This window comes from Scaptodrosophila lebanonensis, unplaced genomic scaffold, assembly GCF_003285725.1.
Source record: "Scaptodrosophila lebanonensis strain 11010-0011.00,11010-0021.00 unplaced genomic scaffold, SlebRS2 tig00000001-arrow-pilon, whole genome shotgun sequence".
Taxonomy (NCBI): Eukaryota; Metazoa; Arthropoda; class Insecta; order Diptera; family Drosophilidae; genus Scaptodrosophila; species Scaptodrosophila lebanonensis.
In genome coordinates this window covers 8,952,899-8,977,730 of record NW_022060529.1, presented here as the reverse complement: position 1 = coordinate 8,977,730, position 24,832 = coordinate 8,952,899, and the positions used below count along the sequence as shown (strand labels likewise).

At 40.7% G+C, this 24,832-nt stretch overlaps 1 protein-coding gene across 5 annotated transcripts in view; it reads right to left on the bottom strand.

Annotated features, from left to right (window-relative positions):
* The window catches only part of LOC115633626 (protein Shroom), a 60,717-nt gene that overhangs the window by 10,650 nt on the left and 25,235 nt on the right, over positions 1-24,832 (bottom strand). For 3 of the 5 annotated variants that reach the window (XM_030531059.1, XM_030531060.1, XM_030531058.1), the window contains 5 exons: positions 23,601-23,782; positions 22,521-22,801; positions 21,141-21,942; positions 19,872-21,069; positions 19,219-19,487 (listed from right to left, as the gene is read on the bottom strand). In XM_030531059.1, coding sequence (XP_030386919.1) covers positions 19,219-19,487; positions 19,872-21,069; positions 21,141-21,942; positions 22,521-22,801; positions 23,601-23,782 — 2,732 coding nt within the window. Of the gene's footprint in view, positions 1-2,911; positions 3,035-15,708; positions 16,209-19,218; positions 19,488-19,871; positions 21,070-21,140; positions 21,943-22,520; positions 22,802-23,600; positions 23,783-24,832 lie in introns of those variants that run through there. The other 2 variants (XM_030531061.1, XM_030531062.1) reach the window with 2 other exon arrangements.

Genomic DNA, 24,832 nt, shown 5'->3' with positions numbered 1-24,832 from the left:
TCAAGAACAACGCGCCCAATTAACGAGCGTAAAACAAGCAAAAACAAAAATAAAGTATATATGTACTTGTACATATTTTTGCCCACCAAGAATAACAAAAGGCAGCGATTTTATTATTTGCGGTTAGCAAACGTCGCAGTTTTCTACCCAATAAAGCGCCACTAAAAATGAAATAACGTTAGGGTTTGTGGAGCGGAACACCCACACCCACGCCAGCCTGGGCCCGGGGCTGAGACTGGGGTCGGGCAAATGAATCGGATGGAGCGCTTGTAAGCCGACAGCTTGAACTTTTTGGTGTTTACAAAACCTTGGACAATTCATACACACACACAAATAGATCCATAGCGAGCGTAGCTGGCAATGCCCCATGCGATTGTTTGTCCATCTGTCCGTCTATCTATCTATCGCATTGTCTGCCTTGTCTATCTATCTGGCCTGCCTGGTGATGAGTGCCACTCCTAGTTGTAGATTTGTGTCTATCTATATACATATGCATGTGTGTGTGTGTGTGTGTGAATGTTTGTGCGGGCAAGTCAAAAACACATCCGCGTATTGTTTTCGCTACCCAGCTTAAGATACAATACCGCCATCATCATTATCATCCCATCGTCGTAGTTTGTTGCGCGCCGCTTCATTATGCCAAAAGTGCAGCTTTCTTACACATGGCAACGGGCTTGATAATTAACGGTTTATTGATAAAAGATACAAAGTAATGACGTCGCTGTCGCAGCTGAGATGCCGCTTAAATTACCATCGATGTGCACATCAATGATGGGAACCCGAGAGAGGCAATACTGCGACTTAAATGTAGCAAAAAAGGAACTAAAACCGTCAACTGTGACTTTAAGGTTTTAGTAAGACAGTACATATATGTTAGCTAATTAAAGTGCAGATTTAATTTAACTGTTATTTTAAGTGTATGCAAAAAGTTAAAAAATTCGTAAATGTTTTTCTTTAAAAAACAAGCTGTATATTACTTTAAGAAATTTCTTTTGTTTTCAAGTTCAAAGTAAATTATGTAATAATTCTACTTCGTCTTTAATTGTTTAAATTCAGCGATTAGTTTTAATTTTAAGCCAATTTTATTTTATATCTGATTGCATAAAGTTCTGAATTTACCTAGAATCAACCATAATCAGCGATTTTTGTAAGAATTCACTAAATCATTTACTATCTTTGAAGTGATGCTTAATGGCCGCCAAAGGCTACCGGATAAGAGACTGTATTCTTTAATCAATCTATCCACACGTATTTACTTTATTTCTTTTTTCAAAATTTTTTTTTAAATTAGAAGAAAGTCAAGCAATGTCTTGGGATTATGACAATCCGCTTCTTAATACTATATATTTATTTCTTCTTCAAATTTGTAAAAAGTCAATAAAATTGGAAACAATACAAAACATGGTTTAAGCAGAATGTCCTTCATGTAAAACCACAAAAGCTGTGCAATTTATCAGCTTTTTGATTTCATTATTATATTTCAAATAAAATCATAATTTTTTAAGCAAATGGCAAAAGTTTTCTATATCAAAAAAAACTCTTTTGGGGTTTCTTTTGCGATCTCGTGAATTAGATGTGAATCTTGCCACTAGTCGGGGCATTGCAAGTCACAATTACAAACTATTTTGCACATCTCTTTCGATAAGCATAGCTGGTGGACCTGGCTAGATTGGACCTGATGGTGGGCGTTTGTTGTTTGGCACAGCACTGCATTTGGTTGATAGTCTTTATGGTTTGTTTGCACAACTCTCACACTCCCTGGGCCATGAGCATTGTGCGGCAAAACTTATCATTATTGTTTGGTTTGAAGAGAAATACCATAAACATACAGACATATATCCAAAGCAACGACTGGCGGGAAGCAAAGCGTGAAAATGTTTTTGCCGCCGCCACCACAGCCATGACATTCGAGCGAGCCACTGAATCGCTGAGCCGCTTGCTGAGCCACCGTACCCGTTGAGGGCCCTACGTGCAGTCGCTAAATATTGTATTTGATGGCTGAGTCAAAACAATTTTTATGTGGACAACGAACTCGAAGCATCAACAGCAATCTCAGCAGCAGCAGCAGCAGCAGCAGCAGCAGCAACAACAACATCGACAATAATAACAATAATAATAATAATGATGATAAAACGAAATAACATTCAACAACAGCAACATCGGCATGGATATGCACTTGTTGGGGCTTGGCTGTGGCAGTGGCTGCCCAAAAGTTTTGGACAGGAAGCGATGCGGGATGCCACTGTCGTCGATTGTCAAAATTGGTAAAAATGGAAAACATTTTGATTTTATTTTGCGATCGCGTGCAACAATTTTGAAAATATTTTGCGCTGCCTACCGAACTGTGAAGTCGGCGCAATGCCAAGAGCAAGAGTCTGTGCCAAGCTACGTATTTATATAAAAATAAACAGCAACAACGAGGCAACGTACAACAACAAAAAAAAAAGCGCAATTATATACCAAAAACGAGATCAAGATTTAACTTTGATGGCGGCGGCGGCGGTTGCGTTTTCAAGGTTGTTGTTGTTGCTGTTGTTGTTACTGTGGTTGCATTGCCGAAGTTGGCGCTGCAATTAAACGCTTTATATATGGCATGCTTATTGGCAAGGAAGTCAGTCCGCCCGTCAGCTAGTCAGCCAGTCAGAAAATAAACGAGACAGACGATTCGCCGCAACTACTTGCATACAACTACATACTTATGTATATATTTTTTCAATTTGGCCCAAATTGCTTAACGGCGTCTGCGCTTTTCACATTAAATAGCGACAGCAAAGTCAATGACGTCAGCCCATATACACATATTTAAATAATTTTGCATAGTAATATGTTTGAATGTCTAGACATTGGCCATTTGTTATGCCTGTTTGACCAAACAGCTTATTATGGCGATAAGCACAATCGGATCTTTTACCTGAACCAAGGAAACCAATGCGCCATCGTTGGCGTTGTCAGAGTCAGTGTCAGAGCCTTATGTGACCCAAAACGGTACGAGATAAAAGCACACACGCGTCCGATTCAGGCGTCAAAATGCGCTAAAAATAAATCACATCAAATAAATAAAAATACGACAAGAACGATGATGGCGGCGCTTTTCATTCAACAAAGTGTAGTTCGCGCCGATTCCGAGGCGAAAGCGTACTACAAACAAGGCGGGCGACCAACCAACACGAAATGATTGGCCACCATTCGCAAAACTGCTGCTCGTCCAAAGAAATTTTGCAAGCAAACAAAAATTGTTCGAGCGCCTGAGTACCAAAGCAGTGAGTGTGTCTCTGATGTTGATTTGTCATCGGCAGGTGGGATCCTACCACCAGCAGCTGAGGCATTGAAAAAGCTTTTCCAAGTTTTGCCTTTGGAATTTAAAGGCGTTACAGCACAAATTCTTGGTCTTCTTCTTAACACTTCTGCAACTAAAGGGGCACAGGATTTTAAAAATGTTTCTTCATGTATCATCATAACGAAAGCGTGCTAAGATCCGCAAGGTTGTAAATTCGTAAACAGGATAATGAAAAGGAGGCTTTTTGCCAGTTCGTTTATCTCAACTGTTTGTTTGATTGTCTGTCCGAACGTCTGTCATTCGTAAAGTATTGAAACTAGTCACCATTCTTGTTAAGCAGGCTATTTGAAGACTAAGGCTTATCTTACTAATGCTTTCAAAAATATATTCTGCAGACAAGTCGTTTGATGTACCTTTAATTGTTCACCCGTCTGATTATCTGTATTTTATCAAAGCATATTTCAATTTACAATTTATTATACCCTGTACCCGTAGGGTAAAAAGGGTATATTAGGTTTTTGCACAGTATGTAACATGCAGAAGGAAGCATCTCCGACCCCATAAAGTATATATATTCTGAATCAGCATGACGAGAGAAATCGATCTAGACATGTCCGTCCGTCCGTCCGTCTGTCCGTCTGGATGAACGCGAGGATCTCAGAAACTATAAAAGCTAGAATAACCAAAGTTGGCATCCAGATTCTCCAAGGTCCGAGAAAGGACGAGTTTATTTTATTACCAAACTTTGCACACATAATTTATATATAATTGTCTACTGTTGTTCAAAATTTATTCAATTCGATAAATTCTAAGAAAAGTTATTAGCGAAACAAATTCTCGCCAGTACAACCCCCACAAACTCCAGCAACAAGTTCGCTCTTCTTCTTCCTCTTTTTGCTGCTGCTATGGGCGCATATAACTCAGTGACGGAAGTTTACCTGGGTACAGGGTATTACACTGTCGGGCTTGCTCGACTGTAGCGTTCTCTCTTGTTTTTAACTAAAACTGAAACTGTAACGCTGTTAAAATAAAAGGGCAGGTTAGTTGGTTTGGAAAGTCTATTGAATTATATGAAATGTAGACGAGAAAAGTAAATACTCTGTACCATTGTTTGCTCGACCGTATGAACGCCTGTATTTAGGGAAATATTAAAGCTGTATCAAAAACATTCAATACTCAGTTTCTACCATTCTAAATATATATTATATTGATGACTCCAGTAAGCTTCAGTTAGATATACGAGTATTTGCCTAAAACCGTTTCATTTGGCAAATAGTTTGTAATGAGGAAGATTGTAAGTTATACTAGGCAGAGACTTAACGCATTCATTGGGAAACTTAAACGCATAGATCACTAAAATTTAGCACTGTCCCACTAATCACATGTGCTGCTGACACCATGAGAAGAGCACGTCGGCGTTTCTAAAAATAAGTGGCATAATTCTGCTGCACAATATATAAAAGAGACATGCAGCAGCGAAGATGAGGACGACGCGTCGTCTGATGGCGATTGTCAAGCCAAATGGCGCCGTTCCATTTACACAAATTCCCGACTGGGCTGGTTAGAGCACAAATTAGTTGGTCTGCCTGACATATTGGCTTTTATTAATGTTGTTTTTTTGGTGGAACTGTCATAGTGGCGGCCGCAGCATCTGATTTAGACTCATTTGGTGGCCCCAAAATAAATTTTAAGAAAAACAAAAAGAGGAAAAACCCAGGAACGGTTGTCTGCCTTGGCCAAATTTATTGGTAGTCTGGAGCCCAACCTATTTTAGCCCTTTGTCTGGATACCATTATTTGGTTAGCTTTGCATTTCATTTGCGCAGCGTAGCGATTGCAAATTGAAAAGCAAAAGCCCCAATGATTGCACGCCCATTTGTGGCCGCATGCCGCATTTGGGCATAAAAACATCTCCAACAAATTGCAAATTGCAAGCTACGACTGGTCTGACGAACTGCAGCAATGCATTCTAATAATGCTGGAGAGCTGGAAAGGGGGGGCGAGGAGGGATGCTTTTGGTGTGCAAATTGAAAATACGGCGGTTGCTGTGGTTGTTCGTTGCAATGCAATTGTTTGTTGTTTTCCCAAAAGAACGTGATGCAAGCATGTCAGTGAAGACAAAGAAAGGATGAGCTGCGCATATTTGCGGTCTGACTTTTATTTAGCTTGGGCTTGGGCTTCGACTTCGGCTTTTGGGGTCTGAAAGAAGTTTACATCTGAGCTTGGACTGATCGATCGGTCGGGCACTTTTCTTTGTTTTCGCTGTCGTTGGTAATTCGTCATGCGATCAGAAGAAGAACAACAACAGCGGCAACAGTCAATAAGCGTTGCTTAGTTAGCGCTTTTTACTTTGTTTTATTGTATGCAGTGCGCATATGTACTTTTACAATTGCAACAAAAACAACAACAACAACAGCAACATGCTGGTGCAATGACAACGCAACGTCGATCCAAGCGACGGCCTTGAGCCGGACGGTTGTGCCTACGTGGCCGCATTGAAACGAAAGCAAAATCCGCAACAGCAGCAACAGCAACAGCAACAACAAATCGACGAACGTGGCCTAAGAAACGATCGTACGACCGTGGCATATGATCCCGCCACACTTTGAATTGTGTGTGAGGCAGGCAGGCAGGCAGGCAGGAGGCAGGCACTCTTGTGGGGCTTGCATGCACTTCGCTTATTTGCGTATGCAAAAGAAAACAAAAGCATTTGCCAGCCCGACGGCCGGCCTGCCTGATTGCATTTCATTTGCATTGTGGGAATCAATCAACTGGCAGGGACAAAAAAAAAGGCAGCTAAAAGCTAAATGCATGGCGACGACGACGACGACAGACTGCTGACTGACTATTGACGACTTTGTCTAGACACTGGGCCAATCATCTGGCCATTTATTAGTTATTAACGTGACTTAACGCAAGCTCGTAGTGAGCTTTAATTAAGTTATGTGCTCAGATGCTTGTAAAATAATAATGTGTGAGTGATTGTATGATTGTCCGATTGTCTGATTGTGATTGAGCACAAGGCAGACGACAAGCACTAAATGCGCGTCATCAACATGTTGACAATCGAATAGAGAGGATCGGAGCGGAACGGAATGAAACGTAACGCAACGGGCTGGTACGAGCCGTACCGGATTGGGTCACTTGACCGTTTTGACCATGAGCAGCTACACAGAGAAAAAACAACCAATATCACTAAAATACTAGATATTTGGTGAACAAAATAATATAAAACTGATAGTAAAATCTTTTCTTTTGTATCAAAAACTCATTTAATTGGCTTAAGATTAAAATTCACTGTGTTTGAAACTTTTAATATTGTATCTTCATGAACAAGTATTCATTTTATTTAAGTTTGTTTTATGTCTTATCAGCTTGAACTGACTGAGCGGACTGAATACTTTGATTAGAAACAAACATATGAAGAAGACTGCATCCTTGGAATTGCAAAAATATAAAATTAATATAAAAAAATTGTATTGTTAAATAAAAATATCACTTTGATATTTGCAAAATTATCTCTCCTTCAGCAAAGACATACTCGTAACCATTTTGATGAAAATTTCTCATTGTGTAGCCGCCAAGTATTCTCAATGGCAAGCAAAAGATATAAAGTATAAATGGATTTTAATTGTTGAATCATGTACATGATTTTTTTACATATTCTTCTTTTCATTCACTTTCATTTTCATATGACTTTCCCATCGACGACAACCACGCAATTGCTAAGCAAATGAGTTGCGAGCGAGTGCTAATCAAAGATCCAACAGATCCAATAGATCTAACAAACGCATGTTGATTAGAAACAACAAGGGCGACTGCCAATGCAGCTGCAACTTCAATGTTGTGCGGCAAAGAGTGGAAGTTGGAGCTCGTTAACGGGCGCCGGCGTCAAAAAACTTTATGTTTTATATCTGTGCTCAGCTTTCGTTTTATGACTTGCTTTCACGCCCAGACTCAACGCGTCTATTTATTGTCTATGCGTGGCAACTATGGCTTCACCTCTGGGGTAAAACATACAAAGCATTTCACATTCAAATCAGATTCAGGAGCTTTTCGTGAGACTTCGAAAATCCATACAAATAATTTTTATATGAAATATTCACACATCATAAGGATATTTAATTTGCAAGTAACACTTGAACAAATGATAATAAATAACACAGAAAACTATTCAGTATTTATATATATTACTATGGATTTATTTTAGGAAATCCGCAAGAAAGTTTAAGATTTGTAAAATGCTTTATATATTTTCAAAATATTTTTAAATGCTCCTCTTTCATTTCTTTTTTTTTTTGCTTTTTAAACCATAACAGATGTTCTTATAATTCTTTAAATTCCAGCCTATGTCCGACTACAGAAAACTGCAGTTGGCATATCAGTTTAAGAGAAGAATGGCTGTAAATTTAATGTATATACTTAAATTTTCCGTGAGTTAGCTAGAAGATAGCGATTATAGCTTCATCTTAGCATTTATTGTCGTTGATGTCTAATGACTTAAAAAAACGCATTATAATTATAGTTCCCATCAGCCTTGAGGCATGCTATTCCATCAATTGTAATCAACATTACAGAATTATAATTTTAAGAATTGCAGAAGAATACCCTATTTAGTATTAGCGAAGAAAATTTACAAAGCAAACGCATACTGTATAGTGAATTATTTTGTTTGCCAAATCAATTGTCAGTTATGGCCTAAGTTTAAGATGTTTAACACTTCCATTGACGCATTTGCTTGACGCTTTCTTGCCACTAACATTTGTAACTTTGTGGCTGGGCATTGTTCGTTAATGCCACAATCGTACCGCTGCCCCAATAGAAATGTTCATGAAATGAAAGTGAAAGTATTTAATATGCATAATGCACAATATTTATGCATGCAGCGCAACAGCCGCAGAGAAGTCGAGTTTAAAATGCTCGAGTCTTTAGTTCGACGCACATTTTATGACTTTCAAACTGTCGCGCACTTGCCTATTAAATGAAACAACTTCAATTTCGAAATAAATGAAGCGAAATGAAATCAAATCCAAATCAAAACCCGAGTGCTTATGATTTGCCTTTTAATGGCGATTGCTGTCATGTTCCCACGCCAGCTAACTTGGCTTCCACGGCCCGATCAGATGTACTCTGGGCGATAAAACTGCTTTTTGGTGTCAAACACGAAATCAATTAAGTTCTAAAAGGGCCCAGACAACCGAATTGGAAAGACCAGCAATATAAACCGAAATTGCTTTTTAAGTTTTACGCGCTTTATGTTTGTCGTAATGGTTATGACCATTAACTGCACACACGCAGTGGAAACCATTTGAGACAAACAGTGGGAATGTTCAACAAATTGTGTTCTTCAGCTGTAATCGTTCTGGCTGCTATCAAGATGCACAAAGACTAATAGTCTTGTTAAGACTTTTAATTGATGAGGCTATAGGCATAGCGTTTTCAATATGACGAAGAAAAGCCTAAATGGAAAATAAGGTAGTCATGTTGAATGAAGGAACGAGAAAGTTATGATTAGTTGCAAAGATATAATAAAAATGAATACATATTGAAATATTTAATTTATGTACAAATAATAAACACTTGAAATTAAAAAGGTTTAGTTTCCATTAAGAGACTAATATTGTTCTTTTAATATTGCAAAGTGAAATAATTTTTAGGTTTAAGAACATTTTCTTAATTAAAATCATTGGCTTGATTTAAAGACATACTTTTCTAATTTGCAGTGGTAGTTCGAAATTTTATTTCAGAAAAAATGCCTTTCGTTGTTAACAAGTTGATCATTGCGAGTTTTTGCTGACTTATAAACATTGACAATGTACTTACAAGTGTGGGAGGTGGAATTTTGAACAACTAATAGCACGATATTAATAATTAATGTCGCGCTAACGAGACTTCAACCTTACCTAATCCTACCCAAGCGTATTACAAATCGATTACAATTACAACCTTAATTGTCAGGTTGCACGAACCTATGTCCAATTTTATGCCTCAGACTTTCAATTCCTTTATTTGTAAAACCAAGTTCTCCAGCATATTTTAATAGCCAAGTCGGATATTTCTTAAAGTTAGGGAAAAAAGATATTTAATAAACTGTCAGACTTGCTTTGTACGAGCTCCTAGTATGCTCAAAAGCTTGGATTGTGTTTGACAGTATCGTCCTCCGATGATGTCCACTGTACTTTCAAAGAGCAAGAACCTCATAGCTTCGTTGTGGGTGTTGTCAATTAAACTTCTGCGCAGAAGATTGAATTTGTTAACGGTATGGCTAAGGCTTTTATGGTAAACTGTTTCACACATCGAGCTCACTCAGAACCACCGCATGGGTTATTTGTGCGATCAGAGCACGTAAAACCAATTTAAAATGCATGCAGCTCATATAGTACTCGAGAAATAAAGAGTTCCAAATATAAAGAAGAATCACACATTCAAGAATTACGCAACAAGCGTGGCCAAAACGTTTCACCCATGAAATAAGAACATGTCTCATAACAATTTATGTCCAAAATATATGCAAACGACTTGTTAAGCGTTCGAATTTTGTCAACTGACCAACAGATACAATATGCATATTTAAATACTCGTATACGGATTAATGGCACGCACGTATCTGAGAAGCTGAAAAAGTTCATTGGCTGATCACCGTGCCACGCCTATTAAAATGTTTTGCGCCCAACGCAAAGTTCAATGGCTCATTATCATTAAGAAAGAAATAAAATAAGAAACTGAATATACTCGTACTTAGCAGTATTCGTACACGCCATACCATGCAAATTAGCCAAGAAATTGTGTGGCCAAAACAGAAGCGCTGGATATGTATAAATAAATAAAACGACTTGGCTTATATATACGAATGTTAATCGAATTACATTTAGATTGCAGTGCATTTTGTAAACAAATTAGAGCCGGGAAACCCAGTTGGCCAAGTGCTGCCCCGAGTTTAATTTGGGCTTTTCGCTTATTTTTGTTTCACAGTCGCAGTGTGGCGCATGTTTAGATTTTTATCAGCTGGGTAGTTTTCATTTTCAGTCTGCATGTACATATACAACTATATATACGCTATATGTATGCCTGGGTTTGTGTTGGCGCGACTGCGCAGTCATGACGAGCGTGACCCACAAAAAATTATTTTTTTTTGGGTTTTTTTTGTGTCAAAGTAATTTTCGTGCAGAAGAGAAGACAAAATTGAAAGCCCAACTACTACAGTGGCACTTGTGCGCATGACCGGCCCACCGATTGATTTTTTTGTATCTGCTATTAACAGTAGCCGGCAATAACAACAACAACAACCACAAGAAGCAGGAAGCCCGCATACAGAGAGACAGACAGACGGGCAAAGGGGCAACTTATTTACCTTTAAGCATTTTTCAGCTTATAATTATTAATTGCGATACATCGGACGGCGTGTGGTTGGCTCGCTTCAGCTTTATGTTTTATGCTTTATGTATCGTGCGAGAAATTTTCGTGTTATAAAAATTAATTTGTGAAATTTGTATTTGGTTGTTGTTGTTGCATCTGCCTGTCTGCCTTAATGATTTGCGACGCGTGCAATTGATGAAACTTTTTTGTTTTGCTAACAAAAGTGAAGATACCGTAGGCTTTCGAAGAGGAAGTTGCGCTAAAGGAAGCGCAGAATGGAGGTTACTGGAGCATTTAGAGTAAATTATTAATTCATTAATTTTTTCTACTAATGACACATTTGTTCAAATGCTGCTCAAGTTCTCGCTCAGCCCTGACCTTGTCGCTATTTCAATATTTGTTGCGGCATATCCGTTTGCTCAGAGCTAGCCAGCGAGCTGTAAAGTTGCAAGATACCCACATCTGTGCCAATTGTGCAACTTTGCTTTTTTCTTATTTCTTACGAGTAGTTCTGAGGCAATGCGCCCACATTTACAACATTTTATTATGCTCTCCAGCTCAGCAATGTTGCTTCTTTCTGACTCTCTACTCGTAAGTACCAGCACCTGCTGTTGTGGCCTTTGTTCTTGTAGAGCTCTGCAGCCATGTATTTTGTTTTTCTTTATCGCTATGTTCTACACTTGAAGACACATTTGTTTAACTTTTGCGGTGCTTTGTGTACCCAACTTGAACTTTCATTTGTGCCTCTGTCCCAAGTAAGACCTAGCCAGACCCAGCCAGACCCAGCCAGACCCGCAGCTTTATCTAGCAATTGTGAACTGTAGTATGTAGCTGTAATTTTCTTGTCTTGCTTGTCGTTGCACCCATTTAGCTTCATTTGGCTTTTTGTTTTAACAACTACATATATCGCTAGTACATTCCAATGCTTTTTGCTCTGCTTGCTGTTGTTGTTGCTGTTGTTGGGCTTTTATGCAAATTGTTGTAGAATTTTACTTGATGGTTGGCTGCCTGTACGTTTGATGAGTAACGAGCAACGTTCCGTTCACTTTCAGATAAGTATATAAGTATTAGTTGGGAAAGTTTTTCGAGCAATTATTTAGAATACTATATAGTATACGAATATGTAGGTAGTAGGTCTATTTTTTGTTTTTGCTATCCCGTCATTTGTGTTTTTTCTTTGTTCGTTCTGTGACATTTCAACCTGTTGCCGGGACCGGCACGTTTACAGTTTACTGTTCATTGTTCATTGTGGCAGCAGCTAGCAAACATATGTGGGTTGGCCTGATGACGTTGAGAAGGGTTCTAGAGTACTCGTAGCAGTGCCGATAATTGAGCTTTACGTGTTGACGATTGCATTACCGTTTGAATGGTCAATGACCATAGACATTTAAATGCATGCTTCTGCGCAATTGTGAGACCCACACGTTAACAAATGACACATGTCTGCCTGCTCTCCAAACTCTAGACAGCGACGCACGCCATCGACATAGAATGTTGTCCAGTTGATTTCATTTTATTTTATTTATTTATTTGTATTTTTATTCTTTTTGTGTTGTGGCGAACGCATTAGAACTGTTTCGAATGTGAGGTGGCACGCAGCAGGGCGGACGTGATCTGGCTGTGTTTTTGGATACGTTTTTATGACTTTATCTAATTACCATAAACAAATACACGCACATCCACGGCTATGCTATATTCGTATACTCGTGGGCATACAAGTAGAATAAAGCCCTCCTTTGGCGCTGCCTTTGATTTGCTTGATTGATTGTTTGAGGCCGCAGCAACGGCAACAACAACAACTAAGTCAGCGGTGTGTTTAGCAAATTTGATAACATTTTAATGAATTTCCACATTCAGCGCTTCGTTTAATCGAAACGCCCGCAGCATAGAGCAAGTCTAATGAACTCTGTTAGTTAACATTGCGCTTAACAGTGCTTTAACATTAACAGCGGCTTTGCAAATTGCTTGACAATTTCCGCAATTGTTTCTCGCTTTATTTAAAACTGTCATTTAAATACAATTTATAATTTGAATTGAAAAAAACACCAATTGACAATTTGTCAGCACCTAATGAATTAAAAAAAAAGCAAAGAGAAATGACAGTTTTAAATAAATGGGTATATTCATTAAGACAAGAATATTGTTACTGTTCTTTTTTATTATTTCTTGTTCAATTAAAATGCGGCTTAATTTTTATTTGTTCAAGTGGTTGCTGCTGTCTTGCATGTCGTTTTCGCGTGCCATAAATATAGCCATAAAAGAGAAAAAACCCAAAATAAAAATTAAAAGTAATATAAGCGAGCAGCTCACAAAACCCATGTCTGAGGCCTAAAATCAATGGCCAAGTCGCAAAATATATATCAATGGCACAAAGTCTGAATTCGGAAACGTGTTGATTGAATGCCATTGACATTTAGTGTCACTAATTAGCGTGCGGCTCAGAATACTTGTAGTATACGTATATTCGTATACAAGTCCCCAGCAGTGGATCACTTATTACAATTTTTCCACAACAAATTTATTGGCAATGAAAAGCGCTTGGCACAATGAAGCGTATTGTTTGATTTCTTGTTTAGTGCCACTCGTAAATAAAAGTAAACATTTAGCCCTGTCGACGCTTGCCGACGCATTACAGAAAATCAATTTAAAACAGTTCCCGTTTGTTTGGCCGAAGGTCGAAGTAATTCCAAAAGCCAAACATTTTCACTTCACTCAGCGTTTCTTGTACCGCTCTGCTTATGTTTATTGATTATTTGTTTATGCTGCGCATGAAATTGAACGAAATTGCTCGTACCCAGCAAATTCCAAAGTGTGTCGCAATTCATGCAAAAGTCTCAATAAAAACAATCGAAGACGGAAAAGCGATTATGTCTGTTTCTGTGATAGCTTCTACCTAACGAAAGATATTGTGTGGCATATTTAGAGGATTGTGAAATCATCACAGTGGATGGGGGAGTTCTTTGTAGATATATATTTGTTGGATAGAATAGAAACTGAATCTGGATCGAACATACTATAATAATATATATTCGGAAATTATTGATAATGTAGTGTAAAATGAATTCAGAATTGCAACTAAAATCTTTTGGTTTTTAAAGCGTATAATAATTGGCAGCATAATCTACTGGGATATCTAGTTGATTTTTACAAATATTTTCTGTACTAAAGATTCGGTTGTCTTGCACTCTTTTTTAATGCAAATATAACAAACGATCGTGCAGACGTACAGTATTTAATTTCATGTAAATAAAACAATTTATATAGTATATTACGAAAATAGTTTTCAATAAGAATCAATTATAATTTAAACGATGTATTTAGGTGGCATCAGTTTTTGAATAAATATTTGTTTGGGAGCTGGCATAAAATCGATAATTGTTCATAAAAGTAATTAGGTTTTTTTTCTTGTGTACTATCAAAATATACTAGCCCTGAATGAGCGACTTTGATTGTAATCGTTTGTCTTCACATCACTTGCCTTGACTATAGCATGCCCACTTGTTTGATCTTTCCTCTTTTGTTTATTTTTGGCAAATTATGCATGAAAGCTATTTTGTTCATTAAATGTTTGGGTTTTCCTTCTTTTTTTTAAATTTTGTTTTCGATTTGTTAAGTCAACATGGCCGACATATGTTGGTGGTGAGCCGTCCCAATTTCAGATTTCAACAACAAGGGTAGTAAGTAGCATTTGTTTGGGCCACATTGCTAAGGGTAATTCGACCAGCTGTTGGGCTAACCGGTTTTATTGGTTAATTGTGTGTTTTTCGGGGAGGGTACATGGAACGTGGCCAGACAAAGACCTGCTTTGTATTTAGCATGATTAGGGCAACAATTGATAAGCCAGTTGACCAAATGACAGCAATGAACTTGCAATGCACAAAACAAAAGAGAGAGAGCTGATAAAAGAACTGACAAATGCGCAGTAATTTGTTAGATTCGTAGAAACACACAGATATACCTATATGGGGTGGGATTTGCGGAGTTACAAATCATACATGAGTTATGATTTACGAAGTGAGACGCGTGATGTGCATTAAAGAAAAGTAATTTGTCATGCAAACCAATTGGGATTGCGAGTCGAAAAGACAGCAGGAAATTGCAAGTACCTGTATACATTTATATATATATATGTATGTATGTATATACAAATATTTCTTTCGTTTTCTTCTCTCTCTGTGTTATTTTTGAATTTTTGCACCTGCCACCTACGTAGCTTGAGACGCCATGATGTTGCGCATGCCAAGTGGAATATATAAGTGGCAGACAGTGGAATATATAAAAAACAGCCAAGTGGCATGCAACAATGAGACAAACCCAAGAGCTGAAGATCAACAGCAGTAGTAGCAGCAGCAGCAACAACAACAGCTGTGAATTAGTTGCGCAGTCAAAGTCATCGAGTATGTGTGTGTGTGTGTGTGTGTGTAAAGTGAGCAGTTAGCTGCGCCAACTGTCGTCATTAGCGAGACGAAGGCATTGAGCATGCTAAATATGGTTTTACTGAAGTAAGCCGCCACAGTCGGCCACAAACTAGTACAAGTACCTCCTAGGCTGTCAATGCAGTCGCCGGCTTCGTCGGCATTGCAATTAAAACGAGTTGCACACACACACAACTACATATACACATATAGTACGTAGATACTGCACTTAATCTCGAAAAACTGTCAATGTTCTTATTAGAACGCATTTGTTAGGCGACTTAGAATGTGCACACATTTAAGGCTATCTAAGCAGTTTTCATTTTCATATTACAAACCAACATGGAACATGGCTACGCCTTAAACAAGCCGGCCTCACCTTTATTGCATACAATGTATACTTACATACATATATACATATGTATATATTACATATTCATACATATATTTTAAATTAATCGATTTCTTTATGAATTTGTTTTGCTAGTGCTTCCTTGTCATGACTAAACAGCGCAGCTTTATCAGCTGACCAAGCAAACTGTATATATAGTTGACAAATATGTAACACCTTTCGTTTTATCGTCATAAATATTAATAAACTCATACTATATACATGTATGTACATGTATGTATGTTTCTACGTGTGCTTCATATCGTTTACCTTCTTATGCGAAACTTCCCACCGAACACCATTTTTAGTTGCTCTATGGTATCCAATATTGTGAAATCCAATTTGAGTGGCACTCGAACTCACAAACACACACGAATACACAAATTAATGGCAGCCCCAGCTTTAACTTTAAAGTGAGCGCGTGCTGTTTCTTTTACTTATTTGTATTTTCGTATTTATATCTCGTATTTTTTTCGTTATTGTAATTTACAATTGTTGCTGTTGTTGGCGTCGTTATTTGTGCGAAATGTAAGCAGTAAGTGGTTTTTCGGCATGCTGTAAAACATTTGAGCTTGCGAACCTCCTAGTAACTTAATTTCAAATTTCAAAAGTATTGCATATTTCTCTAAATTTCAACAACAACCCGCACAATTCACAAATATTTGATATCGATTCATAAAATTAGTTTTGTTCAATTCCATGGGAAGGCGAGGTTTGCACACGCGAGGCCCTTCTTCGCTCTCTGGCCTGGTCTTCCAATTGGCAACGCTACAAAACTGCGCGTTGAAACGTCTGCACGCGTCAGCGGTTTTCACTCGTTTGAAGTTGTGGCCACGATATGCGAGCAAACAAAGCCGGCCCGGCCGCTAGTCAGCCAAGCGGCCCGCTGGCCAACTTCAAGAGAGCCACCAAAAAAGAGTGAGAGTGTAAGAAATGTGCATAGCTAAGAGAGTGCAGTGCATTGGAAAATTGATTCTCAAAACAGTTTTTTTTTCTTTGTAAGTTTTCAGCTATACTATTTGTCAAAGAAACTTTAATAGCTCTTAGCAATTATCATCATACTATGTATGTCCAATACATACATCTGGATGTTCACATACTTCATAATATTGGTATTGTTTATGTTAGTTTGCTCTTTCCATTTTTTCTCGCCCGCGCTCTTTACAATTGTTCATAGCACAACTATTCATAGCATACTTTTGTGCACACTGCTTAAGTGCACCGTTTATTGCATGCGCTTAAAAGTAGGCAGCACTTTTAATCTGCACACTCTGTTTTATTTCAATCGCGCCGGCTATAAATTGTATTGGCCAAATCACCTTTTGTGTTATTCAATTTGGCCATATTTCGCAACATTCTCAGCTCCAAAAAGTTCAATCGATCAATGCGCCAGTCGCGCTGTCGCACTGACGATATTTAGCTAACGATAGCGCCAAAATTATGGCAAACACTTTGTTAAATGTTGCACGACTGTCAATTGTTGTTTTTGTTTTGTATTGTTGTGTTGTTGTTATTGTTGTTATTGACAATTGTTGCCGCCTAATCACGTTGGCCGCATCGCAGTTGCCGCAAATTGAATTGTCGCGTCGTTAGACGTTTCCACAGGGAGTGAGTGTGTGTTTGTGTGTGAGTGTGAGTGAGAGAGAGGGAGAGGGAGAGAATGCATGTAGATTATTATCTCGTTCGCTTGGAGCCGGCACAACGTGGCGTATGAGTGATTTATTTGTTGGCCAGTGCACATACGACGCGTTGCCCACTTTGTTTCTGTTCTCCTTTTTGTTATATTTCTTTTTGCATTTGTTTTTATTTTTATTTATTTTTTTTGCTATTCAAGGCAAGAGTGCTTTGTGTGTGAAGCTGTGGCGTTAATTGTAAATAGTTTTACGGATTGCTGCAATCTCGTTGGCACTTAATTTGAAAATAATATGTTGGCGAGCTTAGATTTTTGTGCCCCTTTTTTGCAAGTTGCCAAATAGTTAGAAAATTAATTCAAATGTCTGCAATTGACGGGCGACCGTTGGGCACGCGCTGTTGCCGGCTGTGCGAAATCATAATTAGCGCTTGTCGTAGCCAAATGTCGAGACAAGCGAGCAACAGGCACATGGGCATGGACATGCCGGGGTCTCAATGACACACCTCAAAGCGTTGCCGGGCTACCGTAGGTGTTTCAAACACATTTTTTGGGCAACTGTTCAGTCAGCTGTCGTTTGCCTTCAGTTCTTGCTAGCTGTCTAATTGAACTTAAAATGACTTTGATTTGTACTCCAAGACCAACACATTTCTCAGGTGTGCACATAGCATATATTTATGTATATATGTGTCTGTTTGAGTATGTGTGTAATTTTTTGGATAATAATAGGATAATATAGGCGGGGTTTTGGCTGGTTCAATCAGTTCATGACCCAGCCCAAAACGAAATGCTCACACTGCCCTTTGCTCCATTTTTTGCACGCTCTGCAAAACTTTCAAAATGCAAATTAGGCACGTTTGCGTTGAACGGTGAACGGTAATGTTATACGGTATTTGAACCCGTTGACAGGGACAAGCCCATTTACAAGTTAGCGAGCGAAACTTGCCACAAATTGTGTCAATATTTGTCTCGTGTGGCACGGGGCCAGCCAAGAAGCCAGCCAACCAGCCAGCCATGCAGCTAGCGACAGGATGCTGCAACAAATCGTGCTGCAAAGGTCTGTGCCGGTGTCACATTGAGGTCTGAATGCAGTTTGGCTTTGTTCGTTTGCTAGTTTCTAGTTGCTGTCGCTGTCGTTGGCTCGTGTAAAATGCAGAAAAATGACAAGCTATAGAAATTATTGAGCTTGCCACCAGGCAGGCTTACTGGCTTACTGGATGGCTGGCATGCTGGCAGGCAGCACAGTTGCTCTATTTAGAGCCGTTCACAAGTTATCTAATGCTCACTTGCCTGAGCGCATGCCCGCACCCAGGCATACACTGTATGCCAAAAAATATGCGCCCGCAGCACCTAACAAGCGACATAAAGCGCTAATGAACCGCCAACGTTCATCTATCAATGTCAGCGCACAAGAATGGGCTTTTGTTGCAAACACACACACACACACACACACACATATGATCAGTATATAAATTTCGATTTCGAATTCGGCTCACTTTTACCCACAATCAGAACAAAGAACTCGAGAGGCAGGCCACTGGCCGAGTTATGTAATAGACAGCGACATGAAACCCACGCCATCGCATGGAACTCCAATAAATTGTTTGGTTTGGTGACACATTTACCTCAGGTGCGCGATTAGATTCGATTCGATTCGTTACGCTTGCTGGCGATTGGAATTGTGATTGCAATTGCGATTGGAATTGAAACTGGGATTTGGATTGGGATTGGGTCAAGACGCCAATAGCCAATGAGCAATGAGCAATGTGTCTGGGCACAAATAAAAACTGAAAGTTTTTGATTGCTGCTCATTGGACTATAATAATAATTTCATAATCCAATTAAGCAGTGCCGCATTAGACGACAGCTGATTGACAAGGAGAGCGCGCGCTTAGCAATTAAACTGTGGGTGAGTTTAAGCCAGACTTTTGGCCGACTGGGCAGCTACCGTGCCACGCACTCCATTCAAGCTTTCAAAGACATTGAGAGCATACTGAAGTTAATTGGATTTGATGTGGACGCAGTCTTAGCGCGCACTCCTAAGGTCAAGAACAAAAGCAACAGCTTCGGTAATAAAGGTGCGCCTGCGCTCTTGATTAATGACAATGGGCGTATGAGTAATAAATGCGATCTGAGCGCCAGATACTTACCGCTTCTGCTGATTGCTCTCCAGATTGTTAGCGATGACAATGTCGGCCGTGGGACGAGCGCGTGGCAGCAATGGTGGCGGCGAAAATACTCCGCCACTACCGCCGCTCTTCTCCAGCTGAGAATGCTCCATTATGGGAGGCGGATTGTGTGGTCGCTTGCGACTGTTCGTTATGTTTTTAGTGGGTGTTATCGATTTGGCGTTACTGCCATTGAGCAGCAGTTTGTGCGCCACCTTGTTGGTTTGCGGCTGCGCCGAGTTTCGCGAGGACTGCAAAGTGGTCAAATAAAGCAATCAGTTAAGTGCAATTAAAACAAGTGAGGACGCTTCAGTTCAGAATGGTAGACTGGAGCTAATTGGCTTAAGAAGCCTTCCCAGTATAATGTACATAGAAGAACCTTTGCTTTATAAAATAGATGCCATGATTGTTTCTTCCAGGCTGAGGAATACCGACGTGGAAACAAAAATTTCTATAAAGAAGAGTGGCTCTTTGAAACGGACAGACCTAAGAGGTCTACCCAAAACCACCAGCTATTTTTGGATAAGTAGATCGAGCTTAAGTTTAGGCAGCCGCTAGTATTAGTTTGACTAAAACCCCATTTATATCAATCCAAATCCTTAAACGTCTTACAAGGCACAAACATTTCAACTTACCTGTAGCAAAGTGGTCGGCTTCTTGGGCACCAGAGGCGGTACCTTAGGCAAGTGTGCGGGTGCCTGTGCTTCCGCCGGCGAGGATGTGTTACGTGTGTAGTTGGAGCGACGCGTTGAAGCGCCTGCAAAACTGTTGCGTCTATTAGGAGATGGGGGCGGCTTCGGCTGCAGCACTTCTGGTGGTGGGGGTGGTGGCAGCGGCTCGTCAAAGGTGTAGCTAGTATCCAGTTCATTGCTGGTGGGTGGCGGTGGCAATTCTGGTGATGGCACGCGCAAGTTGGGATTCTTAGGTGGCCGCTCAGGCACCCAGTTACTGGTTGCCGGAACCACAGGTGGGGGTTGCTGGTAGTAGGCGGCATGTCGCGTGACTTGAGCATGTTGTTGCGGATGATGTTGCTGGTGTGCCAGAGCCGCCACATGCTGCAGCAACATCTTCTCACGCATGGGCGCATATTCGGAGGCCGATGAGGTACGGCGCGTCGGTAAACTTACACGACCACGTGGCGGTGGCGGCGGTGGTGGCATGCCGCAATCGTTGAACGACTGTTTCTCGGCGCTTCCAACATTTTTGATGGCTGGCTGCTGCAGTTTGTCCTGTGAGGCACGTTGATATTGATCACGGAACTCGGCATAGTCTGAGGCAGATGAGGAGCGGCGCAGCAGATTGGGAAGCAGCGAGCGGGAGCGGGGTGGAGGCGGCGGTGGTGCCGGCGACGGAGGTTTAGCGTGCACCGGCGGCTTAAGGCTACAATCTAGGCGTGTCAGCTGCGTGGGTGAGCTCGCCGTAGTGGGTATACCCAACATTGGGCCTAGGTTATTGGGCAAAGACTTGCGCAACGCCTGCTGCTGTTGCTGGTGGTGCTCGAGACTGTCTCGAGTAGCATGCAGGGATTGGTAAGAGTGATTACGCAAGAGCTGCTGCTCGGCTGTTGTGAGCAGAATGTCCTTTTGCTGTTGCTGCTGGTGCTGCTGCCGTTCGAAGTAGGACTGCACGGCATTTTTTTGCAGCGCTTTCAGCGCAGGATTTGACAGGCGATGCGTCTTACTGGGCTCCAAATAGCTATATTTTTGCGCAGGTGGCGTTACTGGTGGAGTGGACAGATCCCCAACACTGCTGCGCTCGAAGTCATTGATGCGTTCCGCCACCGAGTGCCAAGTGGGCTGAACAGCGGCGCCCGCGGGCGTTATCACAGGTAATCTGAAAGTAGGAAGAGAAATCCAAATTAATTGATTCAATACCACAAATATCAACAAGGTATCATTACTTACTTGGTTTGTGGCAGCTTTGAGGACTTGGGCAGTCCGGCACTGTACTGCGGCTTCGGATGCAGCACATACTGTGAGGTGTTGTTGTGCACCGGTTCGGTATAGGTGCTGACGGGAAAGAGTCGATGGTTGCTGCGGTAGGAGTCCGTGTTGCCATTAGACGGCTGGCTCTGCGTCTCCACCACGCTGGCCACATTTGGCGCACTGCAGCTAAAAGCTTCCGTCTTGCTTAGCTGCGGCTTACTGGGTGGTGGCTGTGGTGCTATGGTTACCACCGCCTCACTGCTTGATATAGTTACTGAAATGCTTGATTTGTGCTGCTGCTGCTGCTGCTGCTGTATCTGCGACGCTCGTTGCTGCGACTGCGACTGCTGTTGCTGTTGCTGCTGCTGCTGTTGCTGTTGCAGATCACCCGTTGATTGTGACTGGCCCAGAGTTAGGCGACTTTCGGCATTCGAATGCTGAATGTCTGGTAAGGAACTTTGTGTGGCATCGAGACGCTTCAGCTGCGTCAGCTTGTGCGATTGCGGCTGATGCGAGGCCTGAAAGTGGTGCAGCACCATACTTGTGTGCACAGGCGGATAGCTGGGACTGTGACGATGCTGGGCGCGCATGGCCAGTGGCTGGCCACTACTGCTATTGCCACCATCGTCTGAGTTCTGTGACGCGTGCTTCCCTATCATTGTTGCTACAACATTGTCGCCAGGCGCCGTGTCGTTGTCGTGGAGGTAAAGCACACTCTCGCTGTGGTGTCGCTTCGGCGTCAGTACACGCGAGCTGTGCACAATTAGTTGCGAGGACGAGACTGTAAACAAATTAGGAGGATGGTGAAGTTCAGTGATAAGTCAATAAATCTTTGTTCTACTAAAGTACATATTGAAAAGCTTTAAACAAATGAAAGATGTTGCAAGAAAGAAGTTACTTTAAAAATTGCAAAGCACCTGAAAATTGTTTCTTATTTTGTAGTTGAAACTGTCCAATATTTCTTAAGTCATTCGCAAAGATGTGTTACCATCTCATTGATTTTTTGGCACTGTAATTGCTTAAGAACTTTCTACATTCTTACGGGCAATAAAAATAAAAATAAAGTTGTAATACAAGTCAAGATTCTGTATCCAAGTAAATGCACAATATGGAAGTGTCTAATAATTAAATAGTCACTGTAAGTAATAAAATATTTGTTTCTTAAGTTAAGTATTTTTGTGCTTTTTATAATTTTAAACAAACGCTTTATTTGTATCGTTTAAAGTGGAAGAAAGATGGCTGCAGAACCTATTGATCGTTCACTTATTGTCCGACTCTATTTTGTAAGATTTCCAATACAAATTCAACGGTCCTAATGTTTTCTCTACTTCCTATACACAGTTTTTCTTCAGAACATACCTGATTCGGCGATTGCACTGTAGCCGGTGACATGACTCGCTTCCGACACATCACTCATTGAGCCCAAACATTTGAGAGTCTCTGTCGATGAGGTGCTCTCGGAACTGTTGTGGTTGATCGGGCTCGTGTGGTTATGATGAAGACTATTCGTATCCCGTCCATTCAGACTGCTCAGCAGCGGTATGGGCGAGGGTGCGACGGAGTTGCTGCAAACTGATGAGAGATCGTTCTCGGACCAATGATGCGACTGCCGTGACAACAGGTCGCTCTCCTGACGTAATCTGCAAAAAAGCGTATAGTTGAGCGATAGGAGAGGGGGGCGACTAAGAATTTTGACGGCTGTCAATTGGCCAAATTGGCAACTCATTGCGTGCGGCCAAAATAGGCGATTGTGGTTCGCAGTTCGCGGTTAGCGGCTTAAGAAATTTCTGGTTTTCATGGCGTTTCCTCAATGTGAACCCAGACAAAGGCATGGCCAGTTGTAATTGCTTGTATTTCAGCTTAGCCTTCAAATTGTATTTCGATAGACAAACGGACTATAAAAGTGACTGACTGACTGACTGTCTGTCTGTCTGTCTGTCTGTCTGTCTGTCTGTCTTGAGAGTTGACTCTCTTCAAGCTTTACGAGTATTGCTCTGTATGTACATTTGAGAAGAAAAGCAAAAACGCGACATGAATTTTTCAAAGACCTTGAACGTTAAGCTAGTTTCGGTATTTTTCTTGTATAATTTTGTCTGCACTTTGTTTGCTTTACTAAGAATTTTTAATAAGTTGTTGTTGTCTTGTTGTGGTCATTGTACATATGAGGTGAAGTGGCAAATAAAAATCATAATTGTCGAGTGGCGGCGGCATTTGATACAACAGCAATGACAAAAATAACAACGATAACAACATTGCTCTAGCCACAAACGTGTTTTCGTGTTGCTTGTTGCTATTGTGGTTGTTGTTGTTGTTGTTGTTGCTGTTGTTGCTGTTGTGGCCACAAAGTCGAATAGACAAACCGACAGACAGTCAGTCGCTTCATATGTCGCTGGAACCATCAATATTCGAGTATGTACGGGTATGTAGTCGTTCACTTACTTGTCCAAGAATGGCGTCGTCGACGTCGAATCAGAACTGGACACATAACTGTGATAGCCTTCGGACTGTGCGTACGAAGCCTGCTTCTGATGATGGAACGTCTGATCGTAATAGGACGAGGCGCGTATATTGTATTCCTCAAGACCGGCCTGCGTCAGTCCGCACTGATCGTGTATGTCATCCTGTGAAGAGAATTGCAGCCAAGTTAGTAAAATTTAATCGCGTTCAGGCGGCGGGTGGACGAAGAATGAGCGGTTGGAAAAATGTGGCAAAAATACCACCAAGCACAAACAAATAAACACACACAAACACACACACACACGCACATGTACATAGTAGGCATGAAAAATGTCGTCGTTGTCGCCCGTCGCATCGTTTAAAATGTGGCACAACAGCAGCCAACTATGTACGAGTGCGCGAGGCTTCCGTGTGCTGCGTATCAGTTGTTGCAACTGCGTTGCGCGCCCCAAGCTTGCCGCTAGATTTATGTTGCACAGATTGATGTTGTGCGATAGACGGCGCCGTCATTGCCGCGTGCCAATTAATAACTTGCCGCACATTTAAATGCTTGGATGGTGAAAAGAAACTCCTACATATTCGTAGAGTTGTGCACATAATGGCCGTTAAATTGCCAAGCGCATAGATACATAATTACATAATATTTAGCAAGACAAGGCAGTGCGCGCACACAGTACGTATACGTAATAAAATGCGCTGCCATGGCCACATTTGAACTGCCGCATTAAAGTTCAGCCAGCCAGCCAGCGTTCAGGCCAGCCAGATAGCCGATTTCACTGCAATCGTCGAACTTAGAGCAGCAGCAGCAACAGCAAACATTGTTTAACAATTTAATCATTAGTTATGTGGGTATCTCTGGCCAAACAGAGATACAATATTTCTGCTGGGCATTTGCAAATGATCGCATAATAATTACGTTCATTGTGGTGCTGACTATGCGCTTGTCAAAAAGAAAAAATCAACAAAACAAACTCCCATTAAATTTTCCTTCTTTATAATTAATACACTAGCGCTGCTGAAAGGTATTATGACATTGTTATGATTTTTGTAACAAATCACTGTCCTTCTGTTCAGTTTTTTAATGAAGATTGGCGTGGAGAAAAAAACTGCATGCATATATGATGGGACTTTTGAAAGCTGATTTAAGATATGATATGTATATCTTATAAACAGATAAGGAGGACTTTATGAAATTTAAAAACTAGAGAACATAA